The 22198-nt window shown below is 35.7% G+C and overlaps 1 protein-coding gene across 1 annotated transcript in view; it reads left to right on the forward strand.

Annotated features, from left to right (window-relative positions):
- The window catches only part of MAPK6 (mitogen-activated protein kinase 6), a 37636-nt gene extending 16082 nt beyond the window's left edge, over window positions 1–21554 (forward strand). The window contains exons 2-6 of the mRNA XM_017657369.3: window positions 5226–6407; window positions 7887–8031; window positions 13492–13656; window positions 17303–17504; window positions 19188–21554. Coding sequence (XP_017512858.3) covers window positions 5853–6407; window positions 7887–8031; window positions 13492–13656; window positions 17303–17504; window positions 19188–20289 — 2169 coding nt within the window. The 5' untranslated portion in view covers window positions 5226–5852 and the 3' untranslated portion in view covers window positions 20290–21554. The remainder of the gene's footprint in view (window positions 1–5225; window positions 6408–7886; window positions 8032–13491; window positions 13657–17302; window positions 17505–19187) is intronic.
- Window positions 21555–22198: the final 644 nt, after the last annotated feature.

Below are 22198 nucleotides of genomic sequence, written 5' to 3' on the forward strand. Positions count from 1 at the left end.
TGAGTCTGAGGCTTGAACTTTGCTTTTATGAAGTTAAACATGAGAGGTGGTAGAGAAAATAGTATAAATGGGACATTTCCAGAGGTCGGTGGATGGAGGATGCTCTGACTGGAAAACTGTTGGTCCTCTTGAGTTATACTTGCATGCTTTAGTCAGTCCAGGGAGCTCCGTGATTGATTTGAAAGATGGAGGTGGTTGGAGACATCAGGATTTGGAATATAATTGCTGTAAGGGTTACAGTGACAGGAAGGAAGCTGTTTTCATGGTCACTAAGAGCATGGGAGGCCTCTGTCTTTTTATGGCTTCCAGAGACACACATCCTGACCTACCTAACAATTAGGTCAGGTCCCCCAGTGTGTAGGCTTTCATAGCATTCCTTGGTACCACTTGTCCCCTTTGCATCCCCCTTTTACCTGTTGTTAGTTTATTATTGTTTGCCTCCAACCACAGTATAAACTTCCTGTGGGAAGGCTCAAGTCTGTTTTTACTTTACCACTTTATCCGCAGTGCGTAATATATTGACAGCTACATATGTAATTAGCAAATACTTGCCAAATGGAGCATGATTGAATGGAAACACGCATTGGATCTGCTTTATCATGCAGAGGTACATTATCTTCTGATGAGCTTACTGACTGAGGTGGGCTTACTTCCCAAGCTCCTGAATGAAAAAGTACTCCAGTAGCTTTTTGATGTAATGGATATTGAAGGACTTTGAAGAGTAATACTCAGCAATGGGCACATCACTGAGCAAGCAAGCACTGTGATTGTAAATAGTTGTTCTTTTTTCTTTTCTTCCCCAAAACTTGTTATTGGTGCAGTCCTCACTTTCTAGTGGAATTACAGCTTTGTTGATAAATATTATTTTCTCTCTTAAAAATGGTCTCATACTTAGAGAAATTCTGTTCAAGGCTTTCAGTATACAGGTATACCTTGAAGATAGTAATTGTGGGTTTGGTTCCAGACCAGTTCAATATTAAGTGAGTCAAATGAATTTTTTGGTTTCCTGGTGTCTATAAAAGTTATGTTTATGCTATACTGTATTTGTTAAGTGTCCAACAGCATTACATCTAAAAAAATACTTTATTACTAAAAAATTCTAACCATCATCTGAACTTTCAGTGAGTTATAATACTGAGAACGGATCATCATAATAAAAACAATAATAATAATGAGAAAGTTTGAAATAATTTTGAGAATTACCAAAATGTGAGGCAGAGATGTGGAATGGGCAAATGCTGTTGGAAAATCATGCCAATAGACTTGGTCAAGGCAGGGTTGCCACAGACCTTCAATTTGTAAAAAACACAGCTATGCAAAATGCAGTAAATTACAGTATGCTTGTGGCCATCATCTGAATCTGTAATGAGGATTCTGCAGTTCTCAGCCTAGGCACAACTTTCTGCTGCCTTCCCCAGGATGAATTTGTACCTACTTTCTACCCCTGTAAGTGCTGACCAGTCACTGAGATTTCTGAAAAACATTGTCATTTCTGTAGTTGTTTATGGTCGACGATGCTTATTGGCCTCACTGAAATTGAAAGGGGGCAGATGTGGAGGGAGGTCTTCTAGAGTCTCTCACTAATGACTTTAATAATCTGGCTGCAGTTCCTACTATAGTGCTGTTCTGTAAGATGATCGTGGTGGCGTTTTTTGGCAAAGCATTATTTGCACTCTACTATGATTGATTGCTCTATTAATGAACTAGAAGCTTAAGAGAGTACTTAGAGATTTTACTGTTCTTACGTCTAGACTTAAAACATGTCAAACTCTTCTTGATTGAGCTTTAAGGAATTGCCTACATTTGGGCAAGACGGTTAGGTGTGAATAAACATTCTATTTCAGGCAGAGAGTAGAAATGAAAAATTTCAGAAATACTGGAGCGTTTGAAAAATACTGTTTTTCTAGGATATTTGGTAGGGAGCAAGATGTATACAAGTAGGAAAAACTGGGGGGTTGGGGGAGACACACCACTAAAACCCTTTAAAATCAGAAGTATTTTTTTAATTCAAGTTTATTTGCAAACTTTAACTTCTAGATGGTTTACTGTAAATAGACTGATAAGCTATAGAATTTTTAGGAGTTTGCTTGTTTCTGAAAAGTAGACACAAACTTGCAAACAGAAGAAATTATCTATTACAGTAAAAAGAAAGAAAGCTATTATGCTGTTAATGTCCTTCACAATATTGTGCAGATACAAGAAGTGTTCATATTTATTAAAAGAACTCAGGGATAGTAAATAACAATTTTTATTAAGTAAAGCTGTTGCCATGAGGATCATCTATCAACCTAGTCTCTGGGTTACTAGTATCATCAGTTTCTCTCTTTCATTTTTTTTTATTAAAGTATCATTGATACACAGTCTATGAAGGTTTTACATGAACAACATTGTGGTTTCAACATTCACCCATATTACCAAGTCCTCCTTTCCCCTTTTGCAATCACTATTAGCATAGTAAGATACTGTAGAGTCATTACTTGTCTTCTCCATGCTGTACTGTCTTCCTCACCACCTATCTATATTGTGATTGTGAATTATAGTGCCCCTTAATCCCCTTCTCCCTCCCCGCCCACCCTTCTCAAACCCTACCCTTTTGTAATCACTAGTCCCTTCTTGGAGTCTTGAGTCTGCTGCTGTTTTGTTCCTTCAGTTTTGCTTTGTGTTTATATTCCACAGATGAGTGAAATCATTTGGTACTTGTCTTTCTCCGCCTGGCTTATTTCACTAGCCTAATACTCTCTAGCTCCATCCATGTTGTTGCAAATGGTAGGATTTGTTTTCTTTTTATGGCTGAATAATACTCCATTGTCAAACATTTTTTTTCTTTTGGTATCATTAATCTACAATTACATGAGGAGCATTATGTTTACTAGGCTCCCCCCTTCTCCAAGTCACTGTCCATCAGCGTAGTAAAATGCTGTAGAGTCACTACTTGTCTTTTCTGTGTTGCACATCCCTCCCCGTGCCTCCCCGACATTATACATGCTAATAATCGTAATGCCCTCTTTCTTTTTCCACCCCCTTAACACTCCCTTTCCACCCATCCTCCCCAGTCCCTTTCCCTTTGGTAACTGTTAGTCAATTCTTGGGTTCTGTGATTCTGCTGCTGTTTTGTTCCTTCAGTTTTTTCTTTGTTATACCCCACATATGAGTGAAATCATTTGGTACTTGTCTTTCTCCGCCTGGCTTATTTCACTGAGCATAATACCCTCTAGCTCCATCCATGTTGTTGCAAATGGTAGGATTCGTTTTCTTTTTATGGCTGAATAATATTCCATTGCCAAACATTTTTAATATTTGTGGATTTCTTGGATTAAAGATTTGCTTAGATTGAGGCAAGTGCTGTTACCTTATTATATTTTTCAGAATTTCATATTTCCATGTATGTATGTAGGAGTGTGCGGCTAGCAGGAAAGAAGGGCAGATTCCCTGCTGAAAGTTGTCACATCTTCAGGTTCAGAATGGGCTGCTTTATTTATTACCAGAAACACTGATACAGTTTCTCATTGCCCTTTAATGATTAGCACTTTGAACAGAGGGATATTGTACCTGTCGCACTTCCAATCCCTTCAGATCCATTCAGAAAATAACACTGTATATACACCTAATACAAAGTTTTAGTTCAGAAGTAAGCAACAGAAGGCCTTTCCATTTAAGGGTTAGGCTGTATTACTTGCTTATTGACATATACATGTAAATGAGCTACTATGTTGGCCTATTGTTTCTCAGACATGCTAGTCCCTCTGTCTAGTAGTTATTCCCACATAGCATCCCTAAGGCCTACCTACTCCCTTACTTCCTCCTTTAGAACTTTGCTCCAGTATCACGTCACTGGAGCATTCACTACTCACCCTCCCTGTCTCATTTCTCTGTTTTATTTTTTCCATACCACTTACTGCCATATGACATCTGTGTGTTGCTTATTTGTTGGCCTGTCTTCCCCCACTGTATGATGAACTCTTCATATGTACACCACCCAGCTTTAAGATTTTACTAATTTGTCGTACTTCTTTTTTTTTTTTTCCAAAAAATAACACTAATATTAAAGATAAAGTTGGAGCATACTGTGTAACCCCTCCCTCATCTTAATCCCTTCCCTCATTCCCCAAGGCAATTATTCCCATGGCTTTGTTACTTGTCAGTCTGGTATGTTTTTTATACTTTTGCTACATGTGTGCACACACATAGAATAGCATTATTTTGCATGTTTATGAACCTGATGACTGATTTTAGCATGCACATTTCTGTCTGCAGTTTGCTTTTTAAATTTAGTGTATATTTGGTGATTTCTACCATTTCTATTCATTTTTGCATTACATAGTAAGTCACTGTATGAATGTAACTCATCTTATTGTTAAAAGCTTAGGCTGTTACTATTTTGCCATTACCACTCCCCCCAAAAAAAGTGCACATTTATATATTCATTTACAAGCATTTCTCTAGGAAGTGTTCCTTGTAGAAAAATTGCCAAGTGATAGGTATGCTGTTTATTTATTCATTTATGTATTTATTTATGCCAAATTGCTCCTTGATATTCTGTTAGTAATTTAAACTCCCACCAGTATTGTCTGAAAAGTTCCTTTGTTTCATATTCCTCCTCAGACTTGATAATAAGAAAGTCTTAAAAAATGTTTTTCCAACCTGAAATGTTATCTTTTTGAGGTAATTTGATTTTTCTGATTATCAATGAAGTTAAACATGGTTTATTCACCATTCAAGTTCACTCTTTTGTAAATGAAAGAGAATGCTCTACAAATTTCTTTTGTGCTGCTGGATTTTTATTCATTGGATCCTGATAGGCATTGTTAATAAGTAAACATGTTATTTAATGAACTAAACACATTGCAGGCTTATTATATGTTCTTTGAGAGAAGTGTTACTAATGTTTTACCCCTCAGAAAAATCCTAAAAAATTCTGTAAAAATGTTATGAACCTTCCTTCCTTCACTTGTTGGTATTTAAGAAATGATATAATTTAATGAGCCTAAATATTAAAAAGAATCTAGTATGATGGGATCTGGAGTCTGAGCCAACAGATGTGAATTGCTTACAGCATGGGTAGCTATTACTGATTGAAGGTAATCTTTCCACTTAGTGACTATAAATAAATAATGTATCTGTAGTAGTTTATAGCAAAATACCCAGTTTATGTCATTTTACAAAGTTGAAGAAAAGAGGATTTCCTGCAGTGGTAACTCTTTCCCTTCTTTCTTCTCATCTCCCAGGTTGTATCAGAGTAAGATGGACGGTAGCTTTGATTGTGATTGTGGTGAGCTGGAGCCACCTGATCACTAACAAAAGACATCTGTTAACCAACAGCTGCCAGGGCTTCCTGTTGAAATACACAGCAACAAAGGAAGAAAAGAAGCAAAACGGAAATAGTGCTTACCGGCACCTTAGAATGATGCTGCTCAGGACCAGTCCAACACTGAATGTATCTGCACTGTGAGGAGAATGTTCATAGAAGCTTGTGTGTGCATATTTATTCACATTTTTGTTAAATGTCAAATCGTTTAGCACAGTAAATCTGAGTGCATAGTATGTCATTTCATTCCGTTTGAGTTTCTTGAGTGTTTTTTTTAAATGTCTGCAGAGTTGCTGCCCCTTGAACTATGAGTACTGCAATCTTTTTAATTCTCAGTATGAGTAGAGCTTTCTGAGCTTTAAATCTAAGGGGAACTCAACGGGCCTGGTTGGCATATGCAATGAACACCGAGAAACCATCTTGCTGTGGAAGCAAAATTATTTTTCTTTTCCCTTTTTGAAAGATCTTTCCTTTTGATGTCAGTTTTCTTCCTTGTTTACACAAGTTCAACAATTCGAAAGGAAGAGGCAATAGTAAGGGTTTCAAAATGGCAGAGAAATTTGAAAGTCTCATGAACATTCATGGATTTGATCTGGGCTCTAGGTATATGGACTTAAAACCATTGGGTTGTGGAGGCAATGGCTTGGTTTTTTCTGCTGTAGACAATGACTGTGACAAAAGAGTAGCCATCAAGAAAATTGTCCTTACTGATCCCCAGAGTGTCAAACATGCTCTACGTGAAATCAAAATTATTAGAAGACTTGACCATGATAACATTGTGAAAGTGTTTGAAATTCTTGGTCCTAGTGGAAGCCAGTTAACAGACGATGTGGGCTCTCTTACTGAATTGAACAGTGTTTACATTGTTCAGGAGTACATGGAGACAGACTTGGCCAATGTGCTGGAGCAGGGCCCTTTACTGGAAGAGCATGCCAGGCTTTTCATGTATCAGCTGCTACGTGGGCTCAAATACATTCACTCTGCAAACGTACTGCACAGAGATCTCAAACCAGCTAATCTTTTCATTAATACTGAAGACTTGGTGCTGAAGATAGGTGACTTTGGTCTTGCGCGGATCATGGATCCCCATTATTCCCATAAGGTATGTGGAAAGCCAGTTGAGACAGACCTTTAAACTGATAAACATCATCAGGAATAGGCACATGTATCCTTTGTACATTGTGACAGAATTTGTAATTAATCATATTAAACTTTACATAGTATGTTTTTTTCTGATACAGGTCTATTTTCACAATTACCCTATGTTGTGGAGTGGGGTCCTAATTAAATGGAAATTTCTAAAAGTATGTGGTTATTTATGTATTATGACTGAAATTGTCCCTTATTTAAAAGTAGGATATATTCTTAGGTGTTTAGGACAGAAGTGTGGTTCTGTCTGAGGTAAGGGAGGATGCTATTTCAGCTTTTAGGTTTTTTGTCCCTTTGAGCCTGTACTATTCTGTTATGCCTTCTTTAGGCAAACTTAATTTAGTTTGAGACCTAAATTTGCATAAAGATAAAACAAGCACTAAGAGTAGCTAAAAGGAGTCATAGTAACTGCCTTAGATAACAATTTGCCTTGCTATAGGCAAAAGAAGTTATAAGAAGTTATATTTTCTGAGCTGAACCGTAGTCTTTCAGTTTTCAAATGAAATTGTGTGTAGGACCCTAATGTTTAAAATAGAAAAGTGGAGTTGCTTCAGTTATAAAGAACCCCTAGGAGCCCTGCTTACTTGGCTTCCCATTGCACATGTCTAAAACAAATCATCTTCACATGTATTACCTCACATTAAGTATAACCTATTTTTTAAAAAAACAAACGTAGAAGTTGAGTACTAAAATGAAATGGATGACCACATCCTATTTATGGGTAACAGTAAGCTGTTGTGGATAGAACTCTGAACTAGGAGTTATACTATCTAAAATTGAGTACCACTTTTAATCCAAATAAGCTATAACCACATAACGACAGATTCCTTAATCTATGTGAGTGTTATCGCCCCTATAAAATGGAGTTAATACCTGCCGTCACAATTTCTTAGGGTTGCTTTGAGGATGAAATGAAGCAGTATATGTGTAAATGTTTTTGTCAAATGCTTTATAAATCTAAAGTAGTAAAACCGATGAGGAGTGGAATATGGGATAGAGCATTGTCCCTGTCCCCTGGGTTGTCTATAAGGAGGCTGACATTGGTTTATAAGGAGCACTGCTCTTCCCTAACCTTTCTCTCATTGATTTGAAGCATACCTGCTCCTTAATTAACTGAAGACTTGGAAGGGAAAAACAGCTCCTATTTTGAACACGTTTTGAATGTATGGCCTAGTTTACACACTAAATTCTTGTAGTCAGCAGATTTCATGTGAATATCATATTATAGATGATATATCCCAGGGGAAGTTAACCTCTATTCAGCCACAAAAATGCAAGAGCCTTGAAGATACGTGTAGAAATCAGCAGTATTGTTTTAGAATTAAACAAATGAAGTTTTTTAATTTGTTTTTTTAGATACAGAATTTTTGAATCAAGACTTATGTACTGTTCTCAGCTTAAGTAAAATATTATGATTTTGATTCTTTTTCAGGGTCATCTTTCTGAAGGATTGGTTACTAAATGGTACAGATCTCCACGTCTTTTACTTTCTCCTAATAATTATACTAAAGCCATTGACATGTGGGCTGCAGGCTGCATCTTTGCTGAAATGCTGACTGGTAAAACCCTCTTTGCAGGTTAGAAGTTTAAAAAGATATGGAAAAAAATTATTGCAGAGAAATAATTTTGCATGTATCTATGAAGCAAGATTTACCTACTATGATTTAAAACTAGTGTGGAATATTAAAATGAAAAGATAAAATGGTGCTCTTAATATTTAAAAATTGAAAAAACTTACTGACATATTCACTGAATTATTCACTTAATAAATTCAGTCAGAATTCTAGTGTCTTTTGTATATGTCTTATTTCTTAAAACATAATTTTGTATTTTATGGATTCATAATACTTGTTTGTAATCTGTGTAAAATGATATAGTTGCCTAGTTCTGTCAGTGTTTGTTATTTCCTGGTGAAACTTTTTAGCTGTCATTGAAAATCCAATAATCTTTCTTTGCCCCCTATGATACCTGTTGCTTGAACTGCCTTATCTTGTTGACTGACTGCTGTGAACTTCTAGAAACAACTAGACAAGTGAATTTTTTTGTTGAGTTGGTGCTATGAGGGAGTTCTGAAGAGGTGTAAGGGAGAATTTAGTTAAGATGGGAAGAGGTGACTAATCCATGAAAAACATCAAATATGATAAAGCAAAGTATCAGTTTATATAAAATTACTTAGTATAGACTGTAAGAGCTACAAACTTAGAGAGGCTTCATCAGTGATGGCCGGAATGGCAGGATTAAAGAAGTCAAAAGATTTTTAACTGCATAAGAATAATGAAGAATTTTAATGGGAAGACAGAAATAGTGGTATCTATTTAAAGGTATTTATATATATAAGGGCATGAGCCTGGTGTTTTCATGAATCAGTGAGAAAAAATAGATGAATACAAGGTGTCTAATAATGAAGATTTTTATGACCAGTTAGGATGGAGTCAGAAATTAGAAATTAGGCAGAGGTGTTTCCTTTTGAAAAACTTCGCAGTAGTAGGGTACTGAAGATATTTTAGAGAAGTAATGTGATGGTGATTTAGACTTTTTTTCCCTTTTAACGTTACTCTTTCTCTAACCAGTCCTGGAGTGGACCTCCCACCACTCCCAGATTGTGCTAAGAGCAGAAGGAAGGGAATGGAGCAGGTTCTGCTTACAAAAGAAGGATTAGTAAAAGCAAGATTAGGGTGCAGAAAGGAGCACTGTTAAAGAAGGGATGGTATGCCTAAATGCCCTTAAATTTTTTTTATGTTGATGCTTGTTGCCAGTACTCAACTTACATATCATTAACCAATCCTCTAATTTTTTTCCCTAAATTTACCTGAAATTCTGTGATGTGTGATAATGATTAAATTTTAATTTAGAGAACTATGAGAAAATACCAGTGATTCCTGGAAACTATATGGTTAAGTGAAATTTTTTCCTAGGAACAATACTGTGATTGGAGTTATATTCCTGATATTCAAGTATCATGCAGCATATATAAAATAATTATTGAATTATTTATTGCACAACAGATTACTTCAAAACATAATGGCTTAAATCCAAAATATCTTAAGTGACTTAAGTGGAAATGTGTGAATAGATACTTCTACAAAGAAGATAAACAAATGGCTGATAAACTCATGTTCAACATCATTAGTCATTATGGAAATGCAAATCAAAACCACAGTGGATACTACTTCATATCCAAAAAGACAGATAATAAAACAGACTGCACTTTATGTAAGTGTTGGTGAGATTGTGGAGAAATTGGAATCCTCATACATTATTAGTGGAAATGTAAAGTGGTACAATAGCTGTATTTATTATCTCACAGTTTCTATGGATCAGGAATTTGGAGGTGCTCTGGCTGGGTGGTTCTATCTCAGATTTGTTTAGTCAATATGTTGGTTGGGGCTGCAATTGTCTGCAAGCTTCTGTGGCAGGAGGATCCATTTCTAGATAGCTTGCTGACATGACTGTTAGCAGGATGCCTCAGTTCCTCACCATGTGGGCTTCTCCCTAGGACTGTGTGAATGTCTTCACAATATGGCATCTGGCTTCCTCCAGAATGAATGATCCAAAAGAGGGAGCAAGGAGAAATCTTCATTTTTTTTTAAAGTTCTATCAACATACCATACAGTTTACCTACTTAGAGTGTACAGTGCAGTATTTGTTAGCATATTCCCAGAATTATATAACCAGCTAATTTTAGAACATTTTTGTCTCTCCTAAAAGATACCCTGTAGCCATTAGCAGTCACTTCCCATTTCTCCCTTTTTCTGGCTCCTAGCAACCACTAATCCACTTCGTTTTTATAGATTTGCCTATTCTGGACATTTCATATAAAAAATCATAAAACATGTGGCCTTTGTGATTGTCCACTTTCGCTTACCATAATGTTTTGAAGGTTTCTCCATTTTATAATATGTAATAGTACATGATACCTTTTTATGGCCAGATAATATTCCATTGTATGGATATGTCACATTTTGTTTATCCATCAGTTGATGGGTATTTGGGTTGTTTGCCCTTTTTGGATATTAGAAATGATGCTGCAGTGTACTGGAAACAGACTGGAAACTATATGGTTAAGTGAAATTTGATGAATTTAACATATAGTGTACAGTTTTTCTGGAAGTGTTTTCAATATTGTTGGGTTTGTATATACTGAAGAGTGGAATTACTGTGTCATATGATGACTTTGTTTAACTTTTTGAGGAAATGCCAGACCATTTTCCAGGGCAGTTGTACCACTTTACATTCCCAGTAGCAATATATGAAGGTTCCAATTAATCCACATTTTCACACTTAAAGTATAGTCTGTCTTATTATCTGTCTTTTTGATATAAAGTAGTGCATATGAAATAATAATAGCTTGTTATGATTTTAATTTGCATTTCCCTAATGACTAATGATGTTGAGCATGTGTATATTGGCTATTTGTATATCTTTTTCTGGAGAAATACCTACAAAGATCTGTTGCCTATTTTTTAGTTGGGTTATTTGTATTTTTATAATTGAGATGTAGTTCTTTACACAAGCTGGATATATGTGTATCAGATAGATGATTTGCTTGTATTTTCTCCCATTCTGGAGGTGTCTTTTGAAACAAAAGCTTTTAATTCTGATGCAGTCCAGTTTATCTATTTTTTTCTTTTGACACTTAATGCTTTTGGTATCATATCTATGAAACCATTGCCTAATCGCTAGGAGTTTTATAGTTTTTAACTTTGAATTTAGGTGTATAATCCATTTTGAAGTAATTTTTGTGTATGGTATGCGGTAGGGGTTCAACTCCTTTCTTTTTGCATGTGGATATCCAGTTATCCCAGCACCATTTATTGAAAAGATTATTCTTTCTCCATTAAATTGTCTTAATCCCCTTCTCAAAAATGAGTTCACCATAAATGCAGAATATCTTTTTGTGTCCTAGACTCAAAAGTTACACACTATCATTTGAGCTTTATTTTATGTGTTAGAAGAGAGTCATCTAAGTATACTTCACACTCAAGGGGAGGGGAATTGGATTTAAGTCTTTGAAGGGAAAAGTATCAAAGAATTTGTGGACATATTTTAAAGCTACCACAGTAATGAATATTGTCTCAGGAAAATAAAATTTAATTTGTTTTAAAATCATTAGATCATGCTTCAAGTTGTATGAATTGGGGTCAACTTACTGCTGTATTGATCATACAAAAGTACGTAATGTATTTTTGAATGTTCATTTGGCATTTTGAGATATTGTTCAGGTGTGGCAATAAAAAGAATTAAATTAACAGCCCACTACTAAATAGCATGATTTGATCTTAAACCTGTGTAAACTTTAAACATTTAATTAATGGGAATTGATTGTGAAATGATATAAAAGATCCACTTGTAGCTTCCTTGTATGCATTATTGGTAGGTTTATGAACATTCGGTAAAACCAGCATAGGGAGATCTAAGTGTTTATTAGACCTCAAATGAACATAGCAATAAGAGACAAGGACTAAGCATTCATTGGAAATCTGTGTATTTTTAACCTATAGGAACTGTCCTTCCTTTATTTTTTGGTCTTACTTAAAATCTCCATTTGGATATTTAATGGAATCTCAAATTTAACCTATCCGAAACTGAACTGCTGGTGTCTCTCCCTCATATTTTCTCTTCGTGCTGCCTTTTTCATCTTGGTAAACCAGATCCACTTTCTAGTTGCACAGGCCAGAGTCTTGGCATCATCCTTCACTTCTGTCAGTACAGATCCTGTGGGCTCTTGCTTCACAATATATCCAGAACCTAATTGCTTGTGATTATCTCTGTCATTACCCACCAATTCAGACAACCATTATGTCTGTCCTGACTAATGCAAGACCTTTAACTGACTTCCCGGCTTCAGTATTTGCTGTCTGTAGCCTAGTTATCACCTAGCAGCCATAGTATAATTCTTTGAAAACAAAAATCAATTCATGTCACTTCTCTGCTCAAAACTGCACTGGTTTCCTATCAAATTCAGGATAAAGCAAACTATGTGTATTCTGATACACTCACACTCTGACCTCATCTTCTGTTACTTCCCCTGAGCCACACTACTTCATCTACACTTGCCCAGTGGTTGTTTCCTGGATACACCAAGCCTGCTCTGTCCTCTTGGCCTTTGGGACTTTTCCAGTCTTCCTGGAACTCCCTTCCTCCATGTAAATATGTGATGTGTTCCCTAACTTCCTTCATTTTCAGTTTTTCATTGGGACCTTCTGTGGTCATCCTATGTAAATTAACAACCCTGCCCCCAACAGTGCTTTCTATCCACCTTAGCTTACTTTATTTTTCTTCATATCATTTGTCACCATTTGACATGTTTATAGAATTATTATGTCTTCGTCCACTAGATAGTAAGCTCCATGAAGACAGATACTTAGTCTGTTCTGTTTCACAGCCATATACTAAAGTGCCTTGCTCGATAGAAGGAGCTAAGGAAAAATTTCAGTGTTGAATGAATTTCTAGAAATTAGTGGAAAAGCAAATTGAATTTTTTTAGTCACCCAGTTAGCCTAAAGTTTTCCCTTTCATTTCTTTAATTGTGGTCCTGAAATGTTAGTTGAACCTAATACATGACTATAAAACTTGTTATTTTGCAAATCTAGTCCAACTCTCCATTTTATTGATGATGATGTCAAGCCATCATGTTAAGTATCCCAAAATTATAGCCATTTAATTAATGGTACCTCTAAGACCAGAATCCAGATCTCTTGAATTCCAATTCATTGTTTATTTCACTACTTTGTGATAACTTAATATGAAGCCAGATTTCAAGAGTAAGTTTTTTATGAAAACAGAGCACCTAAAACTAAACGGGTCAGTGAGCAGAAATTGAAATAGCTAATGCTTTTTGAGCAGACTGACAATATTCAAAGCAGTGAAACGTGCTGATTAATGTTTCGGGTAAAACCGTTTTCCCCATAGTGGTCATTACAATATTTAAGTTAGTTTCCTATAGCTTTAGAATGTGTACTGCCAAATAAGGAAACATTGAGGAATGTGTTTGTTTATGCTCTATTTGGTGTTTTGTTTTGTTTTTTAAATCTCAGGTGCACATGAACTTGAACAGATGCAGCTGATTTTAGAATCTATTCCTGTTGTACATGAGGAAGATCGTCAGGAGCTTCTCAGTGTAATTCCAGTTTACATTAGAAATGACATGACTGAGCCACACAAACCTTTAACTCAGCTGCTTCCGGGAATTAGTCGAGAAGGTATTGTGATTCAAGAGTAATCACCATGTAATGGTGTTGGTGTGTGTGAAAACAGAATTTATGTAGAGAAGCTTTAGTTTTTTTATCCTTAGGTGTGCATCTTTCTCCTGAGCAGTTTTTAGACACTTAAGGTTTATCTAAAACTTTGACTCTCACTTTCCCTTTTTTGGCCTGAAATACTGAAGCTAGGATCTTTGCTCCTTTGGATAACTTTTCAGATTCCAGGAGGTGTACCCCTCCCTCTCTCCTGGTTCTAATTTCATCTACTTTTCTAGTTTACCTGTCTTATTATGAGAGTAATAGGTGAGGATATTGAATCATTGACTCTCACTAAGCTGGAGTGGAATTCTGTGATAGTTGTATGGTAAGTGTGAGTATGAATGTGATTTAGATATGAAAGGGCAAATTAAGGTTTGGGGGCATAGCAGAGAAGGAAAGGATCCAGAGCAAGGGAGAGATGGAAGAAAAAATAAAACTATATGAGCAAACACATTATGTAAGAGTTTGCAGATTGGTGTTAGGATTATTAGGTGCTGAAAATGAGTTTGTACAAGCTTGGAAGTAGTAGGAACCTGCAGAGAATCAAAACTTTGTTAACTACTAAAGCAATTAATCTTTAATTCTTGTAGTAATGACCTGTAATAAGATAACATTTTTTAAAGAATATTAGGCATGAACAATACCTTTCTTCTTGATTTTGTCTTAAATCGTTAGAAATTAATCATGCATTAAGGTACATCAATGTCAGGATTGTACAGTTCTTGCATGAATCAAAAAGTTAGAGATAACATAGTTTCCTAAACATCTTAAAGTTTGTATTAATTATATATTCATTATTCATATCACCCACTCTGATTATTTATGTGGTTCAGGTTAGTGTGTTTCAAAGTGTAGCAAGTGTTTTGAGAAATAGGAGCATGAAATATGGCAAAATCATGATGAAATTGTCTTTCCCCCCTCAAATATGCTTGGAACTCAAATAGTGAATGCCTAAATAAGAAGGAAGCAGCTGTACTTAATTTTAATAGATTTTGTAGGCCTCCTTTTCAGTAGTTTTACATTCCTAACCGGTCTCCAAGTTTATCTTCATAATCAGATTCCCCTGCTGGCTATCTTGCTCCCTAACCTTGTAGCTGCTGTAAAACATCTGTGTTCACAATTGAACAGCAGTCACTTAGCATTTGGCTATGTGTCAGAGTCCTGTGTGGGAGCTCTTTAAACCTGCAGACTATTAAGTCAGAATCCAAAGGTGGAATGGAGAGCAGGGCAGGTATCTGTGTTTTTAAAACCCTATACAGGTGGGCCCTGCTCAGTCAGGTTGACAGACATGGCTCAGAGATAACCTGGATCCGCCTTTGAATCATTGTTTCTATTGCTGTGTCTTTCCAAAAGAGACAGCTAGTAATAATAGACATTGCTGTTGAAGCATTTGCAGTCTAGCTCAATTTGAATCTTTTTCCCTACACTTACTAGGGTGGAGACCACGTCTTAGCCATGAAAACTTGAACATTTGGCTGATGGCTGGGATTTATTCATAATGTGTTGCATGAATGTCTTTGTAATGGGTTAGTTAACTGTTGGGCAAAGATCCTTGACATGCACAAGTGGCAGACTGTGCCCACATAAAAGTGCAATGCAGAACGTCTAAAGTTCCTGAGACTAAAGACATAGACATATACTCCACACCAGTTTCTTCTCAATTAATGCTGGAGTTTCATTTTTGGGTAGAGCACATTCTGAGACAATGGGGACTTAAAATAATACATGTTCTTTTCTCCCACTCTGTTCATGGTCTATGGAGACAAAGAAGCAAGCATGGTTAAATACATATGAATTACCACATTGGACTTCTAGGAACCCTACTCTGGTTAATGTTTTTAGATGAATACCCTATTTTAATTTCCCTCCATAATTACCTCTTGTCTTCCTTTTCTCTGTTGTTTACCATGTATTCCTTAGCACACTTTCTGGTAGCAAATAGAGTGATTACCTCTAGTGCTGTCTGATAGAATTTTTTTACAGTGATGGAAATGTTCTAGATATGCATACACTTTGGAGCTCAGCCTGGCTAATTTCTTCCTTGCCTCTTCCTGTTTCCACCTGCTGCCTACAATTTACAAATGCTATATTCCTCGTGTGTCTTTGGACACCTCTCCTCGTTCCTGCTGAGAGTAGTGATTGTGCTGGGCCATCCGTCCATAGCTCTGTACCTTAGAGTTTATTGCCTTGAGATACATGGACCGTGGGTTAATTTAAATGGACTCTTGCAAAGTCAAAGAACAACTTGATGTATTGTGAAATGATGTCTTAGATAAGGATAATATAATAGGAAGAGGGAAAGGAGGAGGAGGTGGGTGGGGAGAACAGGAAAGAACTCAGTCCTAGACCACTGAGGGGCATGAGTAGCAATGAGCCTTAAGTTTCTTCTCTTTAACCTTTATTGGATTGATTTGAGGATTGAATGAGATAATGTATGTGAAAGCACTTTGTAAAATATAAATGGCTATATTAAATGTCAATGTAAATGCCTATAAAATTGTTCATGTTAATGAGAAGTTGGCAATTAAGAATAAGGTCCTTTCTAGAGTACAGCTTGTTTTAGAAAGAAGGACTGTCTTTTCCCTTGAGACAGAAGGTAAGGATAAAAGGATGTGACAGACCATAGTGAAGAAGTAGGGACTGAGATCAGTGTGACGTGGGTTTTTGTCTGTTGAGAATGGTAAGAGAAGATTGAGAGTGTAAAGAGATGGTGTTGGAACATTGCTGGAATTCCAGGTCAAATTGAAATTCCACAGTATAAATTTGTAGTGAGCCAGATACATATATATGTGATTTTTGCCTCTAGCTTTCATCAGTAATGTATGGCTAGGGAGCTGAGGTGGTGGAAATGAAGTTGAAGACTGGTATAAATGATAAGGCATACAGGTATATGGTGGTGGAAGGGCAATCTTCAGGCTGTTGACAGTGTGGTTCAGGTTGGGTGAGGGGCTTAAGGACTGAGTGAGTGGGAAGCATTGAGTGTGTGGTTGCACCCCTACAGCCCTAAAATGATCAGGCACATTGTGTGATGTGCTGGAGGGTGACTGAAGTGAAACGGAGATCAACAAATTAGTACAACAGCTAGTCAGAGAGATGGGGAAGGAAGTGGCAAAGGTCTTTTCCTCACTAGATATTGTACTTTACATTTAATTTATACCTTATATGGTATCTTTGTGCATATCTGTTTTATACATGAAGAAGTTGAAATTCAGCAAGTTTAACATGTCCAGCCCTACACAGCTAGTAATACAGTTAAGCTAGTAAACTGCAGAGTTGAAATTAGAACCTGTATGTGTTAGGTTGAGCGATATGAAGTTGCTGTTATTTAACCATTTTTGACTGACAAAAATGGAAGCTTCATATGGTTCAACTTAATATATGCCTTATTTTTCTTCATAACTGACCATAAGATGGGATTGGGGTATATTTCAGATATTTACTGCATTTATTGAACAAATGTCTTTTTAAAAAAAAATCTGTCAATCAGTAAGTTTTATTTCTCTGACAAAACAAATGAATTTACCTTTTAATTGTATAGTCCCTTTCTTTACTGTGTGGGTTGGTGGACTTTTGGTACTGTTAAGGTATGTTACCCCTTCTTTTGCAGCACTGGATTTCCTGGAACAAATTTTGACATTTAGCCCCATGGATAGGTTGACAGCAGAAGAGGCGCTTTCCCATCCTTACATGAGCATATATTCTTTTCCAATGGATGAGCCAATTTCAAGTCATCCTTTTCATATTGAAGATGAAGTTGATGATATTTTGCTTATGGATGAAACTCACAGTCACATTTATAACTGGGAAAGGTAAACTGATCCTAAATTAGAAAAATATCATTTATTGTATTGTCAGTAAACCATAATGCAGTGAGTTATATTTTTAAATTATACATGATAAGACTATGTAGAAGTCTGAAAAATGTAGTAATGGTCTTTCTGGCTTTCTGCTAAACATATTAAAATATCTTTGAATAACCTTTATGTAATTTAAATATTTAATAGTTACTGGTTAAGATATACATAATGGGAAAAGTTAAATGCTTTGAAACAATTTCAAAGCCATTAAGGCATGTTTAGGCAATAAAATTATAAAGTATTCTGAATGTGAAGGTCGAAGCTTAGAAATCTGAACCGTTTTAAACTACTTAAACTATTTTAAACTTGTTTTTATGAATGTCACAAATTTTTTTAAGATGTTGGATGACAGGACTCAACCTTATTTAATAAGGTATCTCCATAGTTTCTCACATTTTTATATATCATCCATTATGTCTTAGGGTAGAGATTATTTTGCTTCATGGTATATGCTATATTCTAATCTGTTCTCCTAATGACATAAAATTAGTTTTGGAAGGCTTAACATAGGGTCACTGTAAGGAACTTTTCTAGATTGAAGAGTATAAAACATCAAAATGGATAACATACATTTTAGTTAAAGAATTTCTTCTCTTGCCTCCTTTTAGGATTTCTAAATTTCTGGGGGAGTTTAGATACAATTCTCCCTCAAAGTAGTGTGATGGCATATAACAATGAGTCAGTTTTATTTAAAATCTTCGGGTGGTTTTGATATTTAGCCAGGTTAGGGAATCACTAATGACAGTCTTAAAACTTCAGGATTCATGTATTTTTGTTTAAAAGAAAAATGATTGTGGTTAATAATTAAAGAAGTAGTTAATGTTGAAATTAGTTTATTCATTGAATTTTTTTCCTTCTAAAATATACCTCAGCACACACCAGTCAATTGCCTGTTTTTTTTCTCCACGTGAACATTTCTACCACCTACATATAATTCTTCCCACATACACCCAAAAGTCTTCCAATCTTTACATTTTCTGTTGCACATAGTTAAGTCATCTCATCTCTTCTGTTCCCTCCTCTCCATGCCACAGTCATCATGTGTGTCTCAGACTGCCTCTGCTGGGCATGCTGTCACCTTGCTGTGATGTGTCAGTAAGAGGATACCACATTCAGTGGCACATACACATGGAGAGCTTTTTTTTATTTGTTGTGGTGATTTCCAGCAAGCTTTCCCCCTTTTCTATTCTCCTTTATGACTAGTAGAGTGAGAAATCTGTATGAGACCTGATTGAGATTAGGGATCTGCATTTTACAATCATACAGTGGTTTTCCTCTGTATGAAACTGTTGGAATTGAACTGTAGACATGCCAGCTATTCAAATATTTATCTGTAGTTGTGTTTGAGGAAGAGAGTTAAGCATAGACAATAATTGGTTTTTGGAGAAGTCAGAGCTTTATTATATTTACATACATCACTGGTAATTACCAAATACTGCCTTATATTGGTTTATATAGTAACAGATCTTAGTTGTCCATTAAGATTATACATTCCTGGAGGGCAAGGGAGCTTATGGCTTACACTTCTATTATTCTCCCATAGACCTAGCACAGTTCTTTCACTTAAAAGGCACTCAGTGAAGTTGAAAGTGAAATCCTAGACCTGGATTAACACTAATGTATTAATTTTTTCAGGTACCATGATTGTCAGTTTTCAGAGCATGATTGGCCTGTGCATAACAACTTTGATATTGATGAAGTTCAGCTTGACCCAAGAGCTCTCTCTGATGTCACTGATGAAGAAGAAGTACAAGTCGATCCTCGAAAATATTTGGATGGGGATCGTGAAAAGTATTTGGAGGATCCTGCTTTTGATACTAATTACTCTACTGAGCCCTGTTGGCAGTACCCAGATCATCATGAAAACAAATATTGTGATCTGGAGTGTAGCCATACTTGTAACTACAAAACAAGGTCATCATCATATTTAGATAACTTAGTTTGGAGAGAGAGTGAAGTTAACCATTACTATGAACCCAAGCTTATTATAGATCTTTCCAATTGGAAAGAACAAAGCAAAGAAAAATCTGATAAGAAAGGCAAGTCAAAATGTGAAAGGAATGGATTGGTTAAAGCCCAGATAGCTCTAGAGGAAGCATCACAGCAGCTGGCTGAAAAAGAAAGGGAAAAGAATCAGGGATTTGATTTTGATTCCTTTATTGCAGGAACTATTCAGCTTAGTTCACAACATGAGCCTACTGATGTTGTTGATAAATTAAATGACTTGAATAGCTCAGTGTCCCAGCTAGAATTGAAAAGTTTGATACCAAAGTCAGTAAGCCAAGAAAAACAGGAAAAAGGAATGGCAAATTTGGCTCAGTTAGAAGCCTTGTACCAATCTTCTTGGGATAGCCAGTTCATGGGTGGTGGGGAGGACTGTTTTCTTATAAATCAGTTTTGTTGTGAGGTAAGGAAGGATGAACAAATAGAGAAGGAAAATACTTACACCAGTTACTTGGACAAGTTCTTTAGCAGGAAAGAAGATACTGAAATGGTAGAAACTGAGCCAATAGAGGATGGGAAGCTTGGAGAGAGAGGAAATGAGGAAGGATTTCTGAACAGCAGTGGGGAGTTCCTCTTTAACAAGCAGCTTGAATCTATAGGCATCCCGCAGTTTCACAGCCCTGTTGGGTCACCACTTAAGTCAATACAGGCCACATTAACACCTTCTGCCATGAAATCTTCCCCTCAGATTCCTCATAAGACCTATAGCAGCATTCTGAAACATCTGAACTAAAACACTCAGCAGACATTTCTCTTTGTATGCTTCATGAAATGTGTTTTGTCTTTTTTATTCCTAGTGTTTTAAGTCATTTTTTTTTTACTTGAATCAATTGGTGTCATTTAGAAAGGATTTTATTCTTGATTTTTTAAATCCAGACTTTTTTTCTACATGTGAGATGGCTTTCATTTTAACTGGCATGTCATTTGCACACAAAAATAAAGAATAGAGCAAAATGCAATGCAGGAGGAGACAAAAAAAAATGCACTAAGACAAGTAAAAAACATTCTCTCATAGAACAATGATCTGTTTTACAGGAAACAAATCTTGCCTTGAAATTTACACAGTGAGACTGTACATAATTGCATGGAAATAACTATTTTTTTCCTAAAACATTTTTTCATTCATGAGTATTTTCAAGTTTTTCATACTGTACACATTTCTTAAAACACATGATACCAGCAGCAACTGAAAAATGAATGCCGAATTTGGTACACATGTGTTATCTACCTCAAGGTAACAAAAGTATGTGGCAAAACATATACCACCCGTAGTGCTTCACAATATGCACTTGTAGTTAGCCAGCGTTTATTGTAGTAAACTATTGTTAAGATTCACTTACCATTTATAAATGTTCTGGTATGCATTCTTTATAGTGAAGTGTTACTACATCACATCTTATTTATTTTAGCAAATCAGTATATTTTCCATATTTAATTATAAAAGTTAGTTTTTGAAATTTATTTGCAAATACACTTTTTCCATTTGGCACTATGGTTTGTTGCCCACTTAGCTGAATATATATATAATGTCAGCTTATCTTAAGGCTGTCCACGTTCTTAAACTTAAGTATTCATTTTAAGTAAAGTGCTCACTGTGTATAGGAATTTGTATTTTGGAGGTGCTTGATCTATCAACAAAGAAACATTAGGAATTACTTTATTATAAAATGCTCCTAGAAGTCTTAATTGTGTTTATTTTTAAAAAGAAAAAACAACCTGTAATGTTAGACTTGTGTGCATGGAAGTAATTAAGGTACATCATCATTGTAGTTTTAAAAGTGTACATGATAAGACTTATTTTGTTTTTTACTGTATGTTTTTACTGAATGATCTATTCCCCATCCCAAGGCAAGCATGAATAAAATTAGGTTAAATGTAGCATGTGGCATCTCAATCTCTTAGAATTTGCTTCATCTGTTTTATTTTATTGAATTCTGTCTGTATCTTCGGTTATCCTGTTTGAAGAAAAAGGAAAAATAAAACATGGCCAGCAAATAACGGCTCCTGTTTACCTCTTTAACTAGTGAATATTACCTGCTAGAATGAAAATTTCTAGCAGAATCTTACCATAGTAACACTTCCCAGCATCTTTACATTGTGGCTGTAACTTAAACTATTATTGGGCTAAGACACTCAAAAGAAAAAGGTGGTCTCCACACAAGAATCTCTTGTTGACTTAACCTTCACACATAAAAATGGATAAGGCTTGTATATATTTCAAAACTATTCATGTAAAAGCTTTGAATGACACAGAAGAACCTCCTTTTAAATGTGTTTGCTATAGTACATTATCTTTTCTTTGCTGAAGAAGTTACCCTTTTACCTATTCAAATATAAAACCATTCTTTAACCTCACTTTTTTGTCTACCATATTTTGTACATAGCCAGTTTTATTAATATCTGGACTTTTACCTTCCCAAAGACCTATTCATTGATCCATCTGAATTGACAAAGCTTTTAAAAATGCAAATATTTTCTGGATGATTATCATGGTTAGATATTGTGAATTTAAATATGTACTCACATTACCTTAAAAAGGCAAGTTCTTAGAGTGGAAGCTTTGAGTTTTTCACCATTGGATATGATTTTGGCTGTGGATTTTCATGTATGTAAATTTTGTTGAAGTAATCAACTATTGTTAA

Source organism: Manis javanica, chromosome 8, assembly GCF_040802235.1.
Source record: "Manis javanica isolate MJ-LG chromosome 8, MJ_LKY, whole genome shotgun sequence".
NCBI classification, from domain to species: domain Eukaryota; kingdom Metazoa; phylum Chordata; class Mammalia; order Pholidota; family Manidae; genus Manis; species Manis javanica.